The 13,918-nt window shown below is 45.7% G+C and overlaps 1 protein-coding gene across 1 annotated transcript in view; it reads left to right on the top strand.

The window, feature by feature from the left end:
* The window catches only part of SYNPO2L (synaptopodin 2 like), a 36,256-nt gene extending 24,520 nt beyond the window's left edge, over window positions 1-11,736 (top strand). Inside the window, exon 4 of the mRNA XM_066191418.1 lies at window positions 5,198-11,736. Within this exon, the coding sequence (XP_066047515.1) occupies window positions 5,198-7,533 (2,336 nt within the window). The 3' untranslated portion in view covers window positions 7,534-11,736. The remainder of the gene's footprint in view (window positions 1-5,197) is intronic.
* The last annotated feature ends 2,182 nt before the right edge of the window (window positions 11,737-13,918 follow it).

The raw sequence follows: 13,918 nt of genomic DNA, 5'->3' as shown, positions 1-13,918 counted from the left end.
AATACTGATCAAAGCTTTAAAGGTTGAAACTTTCAACAGGGAAATACTTAGAAGGTCAATATAACCCATCCAAATCTTATTTTGAAAGGACTTCAGGTATGTAAAGTATTAAATGTCTGTAGCCTCTAATGACTTACTGAGATATTTGCAACATTAGCCATGGAAAAATGACTTTGTCTAACATAAATAGCTGGAAGAACAAAATTCGAGGTGACCCCATCTGAAAAAAGCAGTTGATAGGTAGCATTTCGTCACAGAGGAACAGGCTCTTCGTCTCTGGAAGTAGCAGAGTGCCTTATTTTCTATAGTACTGGCTTTTCTAGAATTTGATCTTGGTAATAAAATTTACTATTGTTTGTTTCCTAAAGAACACGAACAGTATCTGATCTCATGTAAGCTGGCTTGTTCAGTAGCTTGCCTGGGCATACATTAAAATGCTTTCTTTTAATAAGACCTGATTTGAAAAGATTTATACCTTTTACACTTCACTTTACTGTAATTAGTAACAAAAATCATGCCATTTCCGTGAAATTTAATTAAGAGGAAAATCTTCACAGGCTTAGCTTAATAGAAATTTTTCCTTTTTGTGGATTTTTTCCAACAGATTTTAGTGTGTACATGAAATAAGTGCTTTAGAAGTTAACAAAAAGTTTTCTATAGGAATTATTCGCCACGCCAACAGAATTTATGAGAGTTTTATAACCCTTCCTTTTACTCTTTTATCTATGCCACTTGAATGTTCTTTCAAGAGACAGAGCTGTATTTTCATTCCAATGGTATGTATCAATATGACAAGGTTTCCCCAAAGAGACATATATATATACATAAATCCCTATATGTGTAAATATTCATCAGAGAAGAGGCTGAACCGCTTTCATTGCTCTTGCTCTAAGAGCCTCTGTATGAGATACGACTGGTCTCTCTACAGCAATGTTGCCCTGTGGGAGTTGTCTTCTTGGTGTGCAGTGATGGCTGCTAGACTTCAGCATGTATGGTCAGACCTTCATTTTTCCAGACTCTCTAACATTGGAGATGGTCTGCCAAGGCTATAGAATTCCTAAGGCTGGGACTACTTGGGGAGGAGAATCATGGGAGAGTGTCCCTTGGCCCCGGCTCTGGGATTGTCTCACAGAAGCTGTTGCTCGAGTACAGAAAGGAGCGATAAGCCAGGACCTAGACAAAGTGTGAAGAGATGCTGAGCAGGCCACAACTGCAAAGATTTGCAGACTCCCAGCACCATCTATTCCCTTCCTTCCCATCCACCACAGTCCTCACTATCAGCATCTCATCTTTCAACACCTCTTAGTCTCCAGTGCTGGAGCTCTGAATGGTGCTGCCAAAACACCACTCTCTGGTTTCCAAACACTCCATCACCCTCCCTGGGCGCAGCCAGGCTTTCAGTGTAGATAACAGCCTCTGGTGTTTTAATTCAGCTACACAACTTCACTGCAGGCATCCAGGATCCTAATGCTCCTCTGTTAAATGTTCCTCAGTCGTGTACACAACAGAAATCTGAATCATGGACCGGTTCTCCTCAGACATGGAAGAAAATGGATAAACACAGGAAAGCCTCTGCTCTCTCTTCCTCTTTGCCTGCAGCTGAGTGCTCTCTGAGAGTTTCAGGCAAGGAAAGTTATTTTCCTCCTGTGGAAGTTTCTTCTGCCTCTCCATGTTGGACATGCACACTGTGTTCATTTCATCCCTTTGAAGGGCTCTTTGGCACAGAAATGCTGGACATTGAGGCATTGTTAACATTAGCTTGAAGCTTGCACCTTTCTAACCTGAACCTTGCACCACAGAAGCTGCGATAATATAGAGAATATTTTCTTATTTTAAAATAAAAAGAGGAGTTTCTCTTTACAGGGAGTACAGGGTGGGGGAAAGAATAAGGGCGTTTCAGTGCCAGGTGACAATGTCCATCACACTGCTCAGTGATGAAGCTATGAAGACAAAAATAGACAAAGTGACCTCATGGCTTTCAGCAGCAATGCCTATGAGACAAAAGAGAGGCTTTAAAAGGCTTGTGGACTGATAGCAAAGAGCTTGGACATCTCAGAGTTTTGGTTCTGCTCCAGAAGGGGACTGCTTTGCTCCTCTCTCATTGCCTCTCTTTCTGTTTATGGGGAGTTGTGAATTAAACGGGCTTTGTGACATGCCCAGTTCTCCAGGTCTGGACTCTACTTTCTCAAGCTTGGATCAGCCTTATGCAGGTACAATTGTCTTCTTTTCTTTTTTTTTCTTTTTTTCCTTTTTTTTTTTTTCCCCTTCCTTTTCTCTTTTCTCTTTTCTCTTTTTTCTTTTTTCTTTTTCTTTTTCTTTTTATTTTTCTTTTTCTTTTTCTTTTTCTTTTTCTTTTTCTTTTTCTTTTTCTTTTTCTTTCTTCTCTTTCCTCTTTCTTCCTTCTTTCCTCTCCTTATTTTAGTCTACTCTCCTTACCCTATTCTTTTGCCTATTCTGATTTCATTCTTGCTCTTTACCTTCTACAAGTCATCTTAGGAAGATTTCTCTTCCTGTTTTTTCTTAAACTGTTGTGGAAGATTGTAGCTTGAATAGCATGACCATTTTTTCTGTTGGGAGGACTGGTGTAATTAGTCATGCGCTTTAATCTTTGATGAGGAGAGAAGTAGGAAGAAGAAAAGAGGGAGGTGAGAAGGAGGTCCCAGAGGGCTGTATTTACCAGCTCCTTTAGAACACAGGACAGTTCAGAGCAACTTCCTAGGGAAGTTGTACATGGATCCTAATGCTGAGGCAGGACTACAAGCTAGTGGAGTTAAAGCCAAGACCATCCTCTGTTACATTTTCTCTGACAGTATTTGCCAGCCCAGACTTCAGAGTTGGCACTTCTAAGGTAGTCTGATGTCAGACATCACTTTGAATGGTGTTGCTCCCTATCTGTTAGCTCCTGATGCTAGAAATCCTCCTGTGAGTCACTCAGGCCAGAGTTTGCATATTCTCCACTTGACTAAGATTCTGTGGTGCTGCTCTTTCTCCTTGTAAATTTAGAAGCAAAATACCACCAGGTGAGGTGTAGTAACTTGTAGCAAGGTTGTTTGCAGCAACTTCCCTTATTTTCTCCATTGTCAACAACCCCTAGAGACACACGAAGGCAGATCTGTAAATGAAGTGGGCAGACCTTCAGGGATTGTAGTTTGTTTCCATCACAGAGAGCGAGTCTTTGAGGGCAAGTCTGTGACTGCCCTGAAGAACATTAAATCTACACAAAAACCTGGACACTTCAGTCTTGGTTCAGCAAGATGGAGTCATTCTATAAGGAAAGTTTTGCAAATGCAAGTACAAATAATGAGTCATTTCAGTATTGCTTTTTCCTGTTTCTAGTACTGGATGCAAAGGAGAGGAATGGACTGTGCATCCACACAAAATGATCTCAAACCGTAGAAATCCCCTTGCTGAAATCCCAAAGCAGCAGCATGTGCTATGGAATAGCTGCAAACTTTGAGAGCTTCCTGGAAGGAAGACTGCTTTGCAAATCAACACTTTATTTTCAGCATGGGGTGGGAGAGGGAAGCTCTTTCTGCTGTGGTTACACTGATGCAGTATGGAATGATGACACTTGCCACAATTTTGTGGCCTACAAAGGTTTTAGGAGATTATAGCCCCCAGGAAAACTAGTAAACTTCTTAAATAAGCTCCCTGTCCCTCACTGCAGGTGACTTTGCCACATTAACAGGTTCACATTGAATGAATTAATGCTTTGTGATAAAAATGATCAGAAGTGAGATCCTAAGAGGACTGAGCAGCTTCCATCATCTCTTGAGCTAACACCATCCCTCAGCACTGCCTTGCACCTACCTCTCCTCTCCTCTCCTCTCCTCTCCTCTCCTCTCCTTTCCTCTCCTCTCCTCTCCTCTCCTCTCCTCTCCTCTCCTCTCCTCTCCTCTCCTCTCCTCTCCTCTCCTCTCCTCTCCTCTCCTCTCCTCTCCTCTCCTCTCCTCTCCTCTCCTCTCCTCTCCTCTCCTCTCCTCTCCTCTCCTCTCCTCTCCTCTCCTCTCCTCTCCTCTCCTCTCCTCTCCTCTCCTCTCCTCTCCGAGAGCAGAGCATAATTTATTACATCACTTTGGGCTGGAGACAAGGTGGGGTTTTTTTACGAATTATTAGACACATGTAGTGGATGGTTGTTTCATCTGTGCTATCATGTTGGGAAAAAGACAATGGAAAAGGGTAAAATGAAAGACATCACAAATTAGTCTTTGGTTTAGGTATGTGGGGCTTTTTCCCTGTGCAAGGTTAGTGCTGACTTCTGTCACTTCAACAGTGATTCAAGGCATGTACATACTTCCTTAGGGCAGACAAGTTTGGTTTTACTATTGAATCTTGTTCACCACCTGCTTTCCCTGCACACAAAGACAGAGGACACGGTGTTCTTCCCTGGGGCTTTACTGCCCACAGAGTAGGTGTAAAATGATTATCCCACACTCTCATGCCAGTGTCCCAACAGGTGTTGTCTTTTCCAAGCAAGCCTGTCTAGGTGGATTTCCTTCTGGGCCAGCTGATCAGTTGTGGGGATCTGGAATTCTTGCTCAGGAGCAAATACTCTTCTTCCTTGCCAGGCATGGAGCACAGGGAAGAGACTGCAGCAGGGATGAAATCATGCTTCCTCTGCCTCCTGCAGTGGCAGGGCTGCTGCAGAGCAACAAACAGCCCTACACACAGTGCTACTGTACAACACTGACTGTAGCTGACATTGCAGAGCTCAGATCAGGAACAGCCCTGCTGTGCCTGCAGAGCACCTCTCCTTTTGCACACATGTACTCCTCTATATGGTCAGAGGAACATCTGCAGAAAGCAGGGCTCCACCTTCAGGGTGATAAATAAATGCTAAAAATTTCTGCAAGCGAGGGCAAGCACTTTAAAAACATCAGGGACTCTTGGCCATATGCTTCAGAAATCGGAAATCCCAGGTCTACTGAGGAAACTTAGACCAGCCATCAGAGTGGGAGGAGATCCCTCCCCATACCTGCATCAACTTCTATTGCGTTTGCAGGGAAAGAGAAGACTGCTCCCGATTTTCTACCAACAGTTTATAAAGACACTGTCATCAGCAAAACTGGAATGAAAATAAGGGCAAGGAGTGTGTTTCCTCTTATGTGCACTAGAACGCCTATAGCCATTTCACTGTCCACCTTTGCCCACCGAACCTTTTCTGATCTCTGAGACTGCCTCTTTCTATCTCTTTCAGAGCTCCACCGCCACGAAAGCATCCAGGAGAAAAACGTGAAAGAGGCCAAAACCAAGTGCAGAACCATTGCATCCCTGCTGACAGATGCACCCAACCCCCACTCCAAGGGGGTGCTGATGTTTAAGAAGCGCAGGCAGAGGGCTAAGAAGTATACATTGGTAAGCTTTGGCAGTGTTGATGAAGACCGCTCCTACGAGGAGGAAGACGGAGTTTTTCCAACGAGTGAGTCTGAGTTTGATGAGGAAGGTTTCTCTGATGCCCGAAGCCTAACTAATCACTCAGACTGGGACAACACTTACCTAGATATTGAAAAGTCCAAATCTGACTCTGAACAGAAGGAAGAGAAGCAAAAAGGTTTGAGTGAGGCCTCAGGTAAAGGAGCACGATTATTTGAGCAGCAGAGGGAACGGGCTGGGAAGTACACAGTTGAGAAAACTCCAGTGCAGAAGAGCCCAGAGCTTGCCTCAGCTGCCCAGCCAAAGCAGGGCACAGTGAACAGAGACATGCCTGTGCCAGAGAAGGCAGACAATGTGCCCCTCAGCGTCCACCTGGAAGGTGTGCAAGTGCCCAGCAAGCAGCCAGCCACTGTCCCCACTCAGCTCCTGACTGCCCCCAGCCCCACTTTCTTCCCACCTCCCCCAAGCACCCCTGACCCCTTCTCTGCAAGTTCAACAAGCATGTTCAACAGGTCTGCACGGCCCTTTACTCCTGGCTTTTCTGGCCAACGTCCAGCAACATCCTCTGTCATCTTTAGGCCATCTGCACCCAAAAAACTCACTGAAAGTCTGGGTGGGCAGAGCACAGCGGTTCCCCCTTTCTCACCTCTGGTTCCAGGAACACCTGCCAATGCACCAGTGCCAACACAGCGTGGTCCAGTCACCTCCTCCACATCTCTGTATATTCCTGCACCAGGAAGACCAACATCACCACTGGAGTCACAGCCAAAAGGGGGAGGAAGCGCTTCAGAGATCAAGCCTTCTGCCAACACTGCCCGGACATCCACCACCTCTATCTTTCTGTCAACTCCCTCAAAACCAGGAGGGGATATGGCCTCCGCAGGATCCCAGCCACGAGTCCCTGGAACAGCCTCTTCCTCATTGTATATTAGTCCAGCACCATCACAGCACATGAGAAGCAGTTCCCCTGTGCCCAAACAGCCTTCTCCTGCCATCACTCCAACAACGCCAAGACCTCCTTCAGATCCCTTAACCTCCAGGGAGCAGAGGATTGCTGTGCCAGCTCCCCGCACAGGCATCCTGCAGGAGGCTCGCCGACGGGGCAACAAGAAACCCATGTTCAGTAAGATTGAGGAGAAGAAGAAGAATTCACCCAACCCTGAGCTCCTGTCTCTGGTGCAGAACCTGGATGAGAAGCCAAAAGGTGACCACCCTGGGGCAGGCTTTGAGTCTGGGCCTGAGGAGGACTTCCTCAGCCTGGGTGCTGAGGCCTGCAACTTCATGCAGTCCTCGGGCCGCAAGTTCAAGACCCCACCTCCAGTGGCCCCCAAGCCTCAGCAAGATGCTGGATTGGTAAATGGGGCCCAGGACATGCCTCAGCTTAAAGGCAAGGGGGCAGAGCTCTTTGCCAAACGCCAGAGCCGCATGGACAAATTTGTGGTGGAAACAACACCAAAGCCAGACTACAAGCCCAGGACCCCCTCTCCCTCCCCTTCTCTACCCTCGTGCTGGAAATATTCACCCAACATCCGGGCTCCCCCTCCAATAGCTTACAACCCAATGCATTCCCCTTTCTACCCCCTGGCAGCCAGCAAATCTCAGGCTAGCAAGGCAGAGAGCAAAGTGAAGAAGGCACCTGGCCAGAAATCAGGGATCAAGGTCATTGATTTAATGCGCCACCAGCCCTATCAATTAAAGTCAGCCATGTTCTGTTTTGGGGATCCCCCAAGCCCCAACACTCAGAATACCCCTGGTCAGCCAACCCCACAGGCTAGCACATCCTTCATGACAGCCAAGCAGGTCCCTGTGAAAATAGCCAAGACTCAGGAGATTCGTCGCTTCTCCACTCCGGCTCCCATGCCAGCCTCCAGCAGCCTGGCACCCACTGTGCTTGTGCCCCGCTCAGCCACCACGCTGGATGAGCCATTGTGGAGAACAGAAATGGCCTCTTCGGCTCCTGCTACTCCAGCGCCCTTCCAGGTGGAGCTGAGCCCCTCCCCTAAGCCATATCAGAGCTCCCCAGAGCCTGGACAGGTGGGACAGGGACCTCCTCCAAACTCAGCCTCTGCCTCTCGGTTTCAGGTGGCCAGGCCCAAATTCTCTGCAGCAAGAACAGGCATGCAGGCCAATGTGTGGAGGCCAAGTTTTGGCCATCACTGAGGCAGGCACCTCTCCCATCCTGTCTGTGGCCTCGCAGAGATAGCGTTTGTTTTGTCTTTCATGTCAGCTCAGTACATTGGGATGAGTGACACAAAATGAAGAAAAAAACCCTCAAAAAATTACTGCCCTTCTGCACCACCCCCTTCCCTAGCCTCCCCCTGGTCTCAGATGGGATACTTCATAGAAAGGCTTACTGGCTGTGGCTACAGCAGGAGGAAGAATGTGGATAGAGGGCACGTGTGTGGTACACAAAGACTGGGAACTTGTACACAGCAGCAAAACCCACCTCCAGAGGGGGTGAATGGCAGAGGTTGTATCTCACATGAAGACATGCACGAAGCAGTAATTTTCTTTTCCCAAGGGCTTTGGGGTCACCCCTGTGTGGAAGGAAACTAGGAGGCAAGAGCTTTCCAGGAAAAAAGGGTAAGAGGTGGGATTACAGAGCAGAAGCCCCAGCTTTCCCATTAGACTGTTGTTCTCTGATCCTCCCAATCTGTACACCTGTGTGTGCACACACACATGCACACAGCACCGCTCACCAGGGAGTGAAAGGACAAGTGGGGCCTCACCTGGGACATTTCTCCCAGACTTCCCTCTGTGGGGGCATGGGAAAGAAGGCAAGAGAGCAAAGTGGGCAGTGGTGTTTGCCCATGCACATGTGGCCCGAGAGTGGCCATGTGTGCCTGCTCCTCCAGTCATCAGGGCTGGGGGTAAAGGGGAGAGTCATCCTAGCTGGTACTAAATACCACTATCAGGTTTGGAACTAGTTTGCCAAAGAGGGGCTTTGAGGGGACTTGAAGGGGCTATCACCAGCTGTGGGAACTGCACAAAAATCCATTTTTGAGTATACACAAAGTCAAAGCTAAGCTCAGGCAGCGTCTGGTTGGCACAAAGAAAGACCCTGCAGCATCAGTCCCACTGAACAGGGTATGGATACTGTAAGTAGAAAGGTGGATTGCATGGGAGAAGGTACAGTTGGGTCTAAAATGAGGCAGAACTGAATATGCATTTGTACATGATCTTTTTGTTTAGTTTAGGACAGAAGTGCGGCAAGATTAGAAATGGGTCACAACATAAAACTTGCTGAAAGCTTTGTGATGAGGGGAAAATGGAGGGCCTTTACAGACATTCTCAGCATGGAAGTGGAGGTCAGGAAAACAGAAAGTCACCAGTAAGACTTCATGCAAAGTGACTTAAAGTATTATTGTGGGGCCTATTTGGTAAAAACTGAAGTTCTCTGAGAATCCCAGAGGATCTGCACTCACACACGTATACAGAGTTCAGTTTGCTGATGATACTGCAGAAACAGTACTGGTTATTCCTTGAACATCCCAGGTTAGCCTCCAACTTAATCCCTACACTACAGGCATACATGAGGAAAGCACTGCCTTCCCAAGGAAGAATTCAGTATATTAGTAGGGACTGTGCATGTGTGTGTGCATGTCATCTGTACTCCAGTTTACACAACCCCCTGCTTGTGGTCCTCCTTTGCCAGCAGCCACTTTTCCATGTGATCCCACAAGTACACCAAGAAAGCATTGCTCCTGAAATACTGGCTCCAAACACAGCAGATGCCCCAGCTGCAGGGAAGGAATTTGCCACCTCTTTTTGGGTCAGGCTTGCCCAGCCTTTTGCTAAACCCTTAGGAACGTGTACATGAGGCAGAATGAGGGTCTCATAGCCCTCCCTCCTTGAGACAAGTCTCCCTCTCACTAGGCTTGCTCCTCTCCTTCAAGCAGTAGCCACTCTGACTGGACTAAGCACAAACTTTGGATATACAAAAGTTCAGGTTCTGGGGGAAATAAAAGGAATGCAAGTGGGTCTGAAGCAGTCTGTATGCAGTGCAGCTAGCGTTGTTTCATACTAAATCTAAGCCAACCTTCCTCTGCACAGCAGCAGCTTATGATGTGTAGCTTTTTCATGACAGCTGAGGCTCTACTTTTTCTTGGAGGCTTGGAAGTCTTTCTCTGTGAGCATCTGGAGATTTTTCATGTGTGCTCTCCTATGAAGAAAAAGAAGGCTGGAAAACCTAGCTAGCACCTCTGATCCCGGACAAGCTTGGAAGGGAAAGAATGAGAGAAATGGAGAAGTAATACACAATTCTGCCTTTGAATCCTTCACATTCTGGCTGGACTTTTTTGCAGGCCTGTGTTTGCAGTGCACATTCCTGTTGGCACTGAAACATATAATGAGCATGCTGGGGAGAGAGGAGGACAGAACTTACACCTCACTTGGCACACTATCAACCATGGGAGAGGACTGTAAGAAAAGCCATGGGAATACCTTGAGTTAACGGACAAAAGTGAGGCTGAGTCAGAAGAGATGCTGCATCTGATTATATGACATCGGAGCAGCCAGCCTGAATTGATGAAGAGATTGCGTCCCTGAAAAGCCCCAGAGAGGATGTCTTAGGAGAAATCATCACCACAGAGTTAATTGAGATCACCAGAATCTACTTAGCTCCAGTGAAGGGGAGCAGCCATGCTACAAAACCTATCTCAGATGATTGCTTTGATTGCTTTCTCACTCATCCTGTACTGCATTGCATTGCCAGTGTTTCTTGAAAAAAACAAAAACCCAAAAAACAACAACCTCTGTGCAACTGAACCTCTGTGACTCTTCCCAAATATGGAGGGAGGAATCTTCTATTTTATCTAGGAAAGCTGTATGAAGGAACTCAAGAAGTAGCAGTGCTCCAAAAGCTTTGTCTCTCATCTCCTTGTGGAGTATTGTCTGTCCTGGCTAGTGATTTAAGCCGTTAGCCTTAGACAGACAAGCTAGCCCAGGCTGAAAGCATTACTGAACTCAGGTGTAGAGGGGGGTTGTGTGGACCAGTGAAAGGGTGCTCAACATAATTCTGCAGTCAAGAAATAACCTCAGAAAGTCTGAATCTTACTCCAGTATCCCTTTCCTTCGGCCCCTAAAGTTAAGCGCTCTCAGGGTCTGAAAGTCTCAGGAAATTCAATTTGCCCCTGGAAAAATAGAGAAATCTGGCCTTAGTATGTAAGGGAGATTGCATGGGTTTAGTATTTTGGTGATCCCACTCCAGATTTCTGGGAGACAATGACTTCTGCTGAGGAGTGATTGCCAAACACCATTCAGTGTTAGATATCATGATCCAAGTGAGTGGAATAACTGCATTTGCCCCATCATTTCTGATAATGTAATGGGCAGGAAATGAAAAAATTAGGTTTCTTTGGAGAACAAATATTAAATATAAGAGCAAGGAAAAGAACCAGAAGTCTGGGAATCCTGCATTTTACTTACATCCTTGCTTCAAAGCTATGTTTAGAAGCAAAACTGAAGTAGTTTAATGGACTTCAGCCCCTCCCAAACTTTTCTGGATCCTATGCTGACACAGGACTTGATCTGCAGAAGCAGAGGCTGTTGCAGGTGAGGCCTACAGTGCTCATGGTGTATCCCAAATAAGGCCTGTAGCTGCAAGTAGCATGAGATGAGAAATAGTACTGAGATGCATCTGTTAAGTTGTAAGGAAGAAACCTGAACTACTGCTGGCTTTAAGTAGCTCTGCTAATGTCTGCTCACGAAAATCCTATGGCTGGCCTGTTGGAAAGGTCACAGGTAAAATTACAAGGAATACTTTTGAAACATGTAAGCTTGTCTTGAGCCTCTCCAAATGTCTAATTCCTCAGCTGTTGAACAAGCACAGACATAAACCGTTGTTTGAAAAGTTTTAGCTCCCACCTGCTATGTTATAAGATGCAGTGGTAGGCCAAACCCCAGTGTTCCCTTGTTGAATATTTGAAGATGTCTTTATTGGCTCTGATTTAAAACTGCCTATCATCCCTCCTCTCTAGCATGCTGCAGGCTTCACATTGCAGCTATGGCAATTCAGGGGTTTTATCTTTGCTTCAGAAGCAACAGTCCCTTCCCTCTCAATATATGGGAACACTTACCAGAGATAACCTCAAGATCCTGCAGCACCTGGGAGGACGCATCTCAGAAGAGACTGGTGTGATGAGGAGTCACTGATACCAGACATGAGCACAGTGCGAGGCAAGATTGGAAAGAATTTGCTCCCTTTTTGCTACAATATCCAGCACCCCCTACTAGACCCTTTTCCCTGTAAGATACCCATCAGTGCTCTGAAAATGGGAGCCCAGCAGCAGTGCTCTGTCTGGTAAAAGATGTGACCCCAGATGAACAGAGGTGGCATCTTTGTCTATGGAAATACCTTTTCTCCTTTTCTGTTGTTTTTTTTTTTTTTTTTTTTTTTTTTTTTTTTTTTTTTTTTTTTTTTTTCCAATTTACAATCACTTTTTATTTGTTTGTGCAGAAAAATAAACTTGTGATATGCACTTTACATGTGTCATTTTGTCACTCTTTGCTTGGCACCCAGGAGGAATTGCTATGTGTACAGCACATGCATTTAGCACTACCTACTACAAACTTCTAAGGACAAGAGAATACACTGAGTCCAGAAAAGAATGGGATATCTCAGCAATAAAAACACCTAGGCTGGACTTAAAGCCTCTATACATTAAAAAAGCCCCATGCAAGCAAAAACTTAAGTGAGATCCAAAACTTTGGTACTACAGACTATAAAACATTCACTCACTGACAGGTTGAAGACCTTTGTGGACCAGCCTGAGCTGGCGTGCCCCATCACTGCCCCTCAGCCTGTTCTAACCTAAACCCTACCCTCTACTTGTAAATGCAGTGGAAGCTGGTCAGCTCTGATAAATCTGAATATAAACTCTCATTGAACAATTCAACTTAATATTAACGAAACCATCAGAAAAACAAGTCAGTCAGAAAATCAAATATATCTCATTGTATTCTCAGTCTCCAAATCTAATCCTAACTCTAAACTTAATCCAATTCTGTTAAAATCTACTCAGTTTCTGGGTTCTGAGAGGTTCACTGTGTTCCATTCAGGACAAGCATTAGCAGGTTGCCTTTCCCAGACATATCTCACTCACAGACAGCAATTCCTAAGCACTGTAAAAGACACTGGGATCAGCTGTAGGATTAGACTTCAGGCTCTGGACATTTGTCCAAGTATAATTTTGTGGATGTTTGCCAGATTAATTGCAAGGAGGGCTTCCTTTTTCAGTGGTCTGGAGGTAGGTTTTAGGACTATCCAGCATATTTCAGGGGCAGCGATGTTTGCTGATGCCGAACCTAAGCCTCAGCCAGAAGCACAGCTCCCAAAAAAGTAAGTATACAGATGCACAGGCTGCAGATTAGGACTGCATCTTGTTTTGCCTAATAAATCTGACATAGTAGGATTATGAGCTACTCCAGATGGTTTGACACATTGCAGGACGGTTGCTGTATCTAGGGCTCTTAATTAAATTCCCTGTTAACCTCTACAACCTTCTCAAGTGAGAGTCATTTCCTCTCAGAGCAGATCATGTCAGAAGGAGCCAGACAAACAGACTTTGAAAAGTGGAACAGGAGCCTGCCAAGACAAAAGGATTACTAAACAGCTATGTAGCAGGCTAGGGATTAACTTGGTCTTCAGTGCCCACCTTAGAGAGAAGTTTTAAACCAGAAAATATTTAGGTGCCTAGTGGAGATATCTACCCCCAAACAATCATACCCGATGGAAGGAGAACGTGCTGCAAACAGCACAGCAGGGAAGTATATGGCAAACAGGAAAGACAAGGCTATTCCCCGGCAGTACAGACCTATAGCTTCGACGGCCACTAGATGTTGCCACCGTTCTTCTGTGAAATACCTGGCGTTTTGGCAGTCGCCTGATGCGTTAAGTCTAGAGGGTTTAAAATCTTAGGAAGTCCTTTCTTCCTAATCTATCCTCTTTTGACATTCACATATGGTGCTGCTCAGTCCCACATACCAGAGGAGAAGGTCAGGCTCATACCAGAGAGTGCTGGCAGCGGGGGGCTTGCTGCAGCTTGGAGGGGATTCCTGGGTCATGCAGACAAACAGCCTGCCCAGCAAGTAACACACCATGGGAATGGCAGCTATTTCCACACACGCTCCATCTCTCTGGTCAATTCCGACATATTTCTGTCCCAGTCCTATGTCTTACTGTGCATTACACCCACTTAGTGGCATGAGAGAGCCTGGCATTTACTGTTTCTCCTGTTCTGGTGCTACGAAGTACTGACAAGTCTCCCTGATGTCTGTGTAAACTGGAACAGGTTAAGAATACGAGAAATATTTTACAATAACAGAAATTATATTTATTTCATCATCATCATCACCATAACAATAACAAGGAAAAAAAGTGCCAAGTGAAGAGTTTTGCAACTTTTTTTCAGAGCAGATTGAATCATGTTGGAATCTGCTGTTCATCAATACTTTCAACACAGATCAGTCCTGGGCATAAGGGAAAAGGAGAGCAAGGGCAAGGTTTCATTCTCCATTTCTGAAAAATTAAACTGGTGAAGACTGA

This window comes from Chamaea fasciata, unplaced genomic scaffold (genome assembly GCF_029207755.1).
Source record: "Chamaea fasciata isolate MVZ Bird 193981 ecotype frontalis unplaced genomic scaffold, bChaFas1.0.hap1 SCAF_9, whole genome shotgun sequence".
Lineage (NCBI taxonomy): Eukaryota > Metazoa > Chordata > Aves > Passeriformes > Sylviidae > Chamaea > Chamaea fasciata.
Note: the sequence above shows the minus strand (reverse complement) of the source record. Positions and strands in the feature narration are given on the sequence as shown.